The sequence below is a fragment of the Camelina sativa genome, chromosome 5, assembly GCF_000633955.1.
Source record: "Camelina sativa cultivar DH55 chromosome 5, Cs, whole genome shotgun sequence".
NCBI lineage: Eukaryota > Viridiplantae > Streptophyta > Magnoliopsida > Brassicales > Brassicaceae > Camelina > Camelina sativa.
This window is the reverse complement of record NC_025689.1, coordinates 7,002,153-7,004,787: the sequence shown is the minus strand read 5'-3', so window position 1 is coordinate 7,004,787 and position 2,635 is coordinate 7,002,153. Positions and strand designations below refer to the sequence as shown.

Below are 2,635 nucleotides of genomic sequence, written 5' to 3'. Positions count from 1 at the left end.
TTCATCAAAAGGCATACCTGGATAAGCATGTAATGCTCCAATAGCTGCAGCTTGGCTTAAAGGGTCTGCTCCAAGCATTATCACATGACCACCCGTAAGCTCATCTTCTTTGTACATCTTCGCATACTCTTCCGCAGACTTGTCAGATTCAAAATTCGTAACGAGAACAGAACCATCTTCTTTCAAGTCACTAAGTGTAGATCCAACTATTTGTTTCACTTTTCCCTTTTAGAAAACCAAATCACACACACAGAGAGATCAGTTAAAAGAGTTCACTTTTCATTCAACACCAATTGAGGATCTTCAAATCGGTGAATCTGATTTCATACCTTGTGAATGTCGATGCAAGGTCGGAATTGAACAGCAGATACAACAACATGAATCCTCAATGGTTTAGAGAATCTGAGATGATTGTTAAACAGAGAGCTCTGATTCTTCTTCTGGAACCAAGCGAGACCACCACCACTGGAGTATAACTGGGAGGTCAAAGTTCTCATCTTTGGAACTGAAACTGTAAATCACCAGAAGCGTTTCTGGTTCTACATTTAAATCTAGGGTTTAGAAACCGGTTTAAATCTCGGTTTATTCCGGTTTGGTTGAATCCAAAACCGTTAAAGGTTACGATTTTTTTTTTTTTTTCGATTTGTTTGACAAAACAGAGTGATGAGATGGAACAAGAAGAACGTTATCAATCTCGTCACAAAGCCCAGACATCTCCCAGCGCCGATCACTCCGGCGTCGCCGGAGATTTACCGATTACCTAATCCTCCACCAAAACTCCCGGAGACCTCAATTCCTCCGACTCTTACTCTCTCTCCATCTCCCAAACACTCCAATTTCGTCAATTACCTCGAGAACAATCTCCCTCACCACCAAACCCTAACTCCGCAAACTCTCCTCGGATTCCTCCGTTCGAAACTCCGTCACCATTCTCTCTTCACTCATTATGACTTCGCCGTCTTCAATTGGGCAGCTACACTCGACACGTTCCGCCACGATCACGATTCTTTCCTCTGGATGTCGAGATCACTCGCCGCCACGCACCGTTTCGACGATCTTCACCGTCTCCTCTCTTTCGTTGCGGCGAATCCGTGTCCTTGTTCCTCAGGTATCTTCTCTTGTCCAGAGCTCGAATCTATTTTCCGATCCGCCATTGATGCGTACTGTAGAGCTGGGAAAATGGATTATGCTTTGTTAGGGTTTGATACTATGAAGAGATTGATCGATGGTAAACCAAATGTTGCGGTTTATAACACTGTTGTGAACGGTTATGTGAGATCTGGTGATATGGATAAGGCTTTAAGGTTTTATCAGAGGATGGGGAAGGAAAGGGTAAAGCCAGATGTATGCACGTTTAACATTCTCATCAATGGATACGTCAGGAGTTTTAAGTTTGATGTGGCATTGGATTTGTTCAGGGAGATGAAGGAGAAAGGTTGTGAACCGAATGTGGTTAGCTTCAACACTCTGATTAGAGGGTTTTTGAGCAGGGGTAATATCGAGGAAGGTGTCAAAATGGCTTATGAGATGATTGAGCTAGGTTGTAGATTCTCGGAAGCCACTTGTGAGATTCTGGTTGATGGGTTGTGTAGAGAAGGTCGGGTTGATGATGCTTGTGGATTGGTGATGGATCTTTCGAACAAGAGGGTTTTACCGAGTGAGTTTGATTACGGTAGTTTAGTTGAGAAACTCTGTGGAGAAAACAAGGTGGATAGGGGAATGGAGATGGTGGAGGAGCTGTGGAAGAAAGGTCAAACCCCATGTTTGATTGCTTGTACTACACTTGTTGAAGGGTTGAGGAAATCAGGAAGAACAGAGAAAGGATCAGGGTTTATGGAGAAGATGATGAATGCAGGAGTACTTCCCGATAGTGTGACCTTTAACTTGCTTCTTCGGGATCTCTGCAGTTCTGGTCATTCGATTGGTGCAAACAGATTGAGACTTTTGGCGTCAAGCAAAGGATATGAACTCGATGAGACAACGTACAATGTTTTGGTTTTGGGATTCACGAAAGAAGGGAGAAAAAAGGAAGGAGAAGTTCTAGTGAACGAGATGTTGGATAAAGATATGCTGCCTGATATTTTTACATATAATAGATTGATGGATGGCTTGTCCCGCGCAGGCGGAAAATTTTCAAGGAAGCAAGTCCGGATGTTGTAACCTGTGTAAACTAGACCCAAGCTATGTATATGAAATGAAAACCAAGTTGGGTTCTTTATAATACAACTTCAAAGAAAAGAAGGTTCCTAGCTTTCCGTAGATTCCACAAGATCCATGGAGCTAAGGGAGTCAAAGCTAAACCTGATGGGGGGAAGGCTCACTAGGCGACTGGTTCCTTTAAGTAGCTGATGAGTAGTGGTAAGCTAGGTGGAACCGTGAAAGGTGCTAGATTCCATACCTCTTTTGGATAATTTTGACCCAACAGAGAGTGAACCAACTGCAGCGTTCTGCAGAAAATTCTTTACTTCAGAGACAAGTTTCAGTTGCCAAATAACTCTGTGCCATTCACATGGTGCACTGTCACTCTTTGTTGTGAGACATTTGTTGACTTTTATGTACACGTTTGTCAACATTTAAATTATGTTAACATTGTTAAGAACGCAAGATTTTTTGTTTATTAATTGAGTATAGCGGA

At 42.6% G+C, this 2,635-nt stretch overlaps 2 protein-coding genes across 2 annotated transcripts in view; one reads left to right on the top strand and one right to left on the bottom strand.

The window, feature by feature from the left end:
• The window catches only part of LOC104788967 (1-(5-phosphoribosyl)-5-[(5-phosphoribosylamino)methylideneamino] imidazole-4-carboxamide isomerase, chloroplastic), a 1,942-nt gene extending 1,404 nt beyond the window's left edge, over positions 1-538 (bottom strand). Inside the window, exons 1-2 of the mRNA XM_010514724.2 lie at positions 330-538; positions 18-225 (exon numbers count right to left, since the gene is read on the bottom strand). Coding sequence (XP_010513026.1) covers positions 18-225; positions 330-497 — 376 coding nt within the window. The 5' untranslated portion in view covers positions 498-538. The remainder of the gene's footprint in view (positions 1-17; positions 226-329) is intronic.
• Positions 630-2,635, top strand: LOC104785910 (pentatricopeptide repeat-containing protein At2g36240). Its single transcript, XM_010511196.2, has one exon. The coding sequence runs from the start codon at positions 664-666 to the stop codon at positions 2,158-2,160; it is 1,497 nt and encodes a 498-aa protein (XP_010509498.1). The 5' UTR covers positions 630-663; the 3' UTR covers positions 2,161-2,635.

Coding starts and splice junctions, on each gene's coding strand:
- LOC104785910 (XM_010511196.2), top strand. CDS start 664: ATGAGATGGAACAAGAAGAACGTTATCAATCTCGTCACAAAGCCCAGA.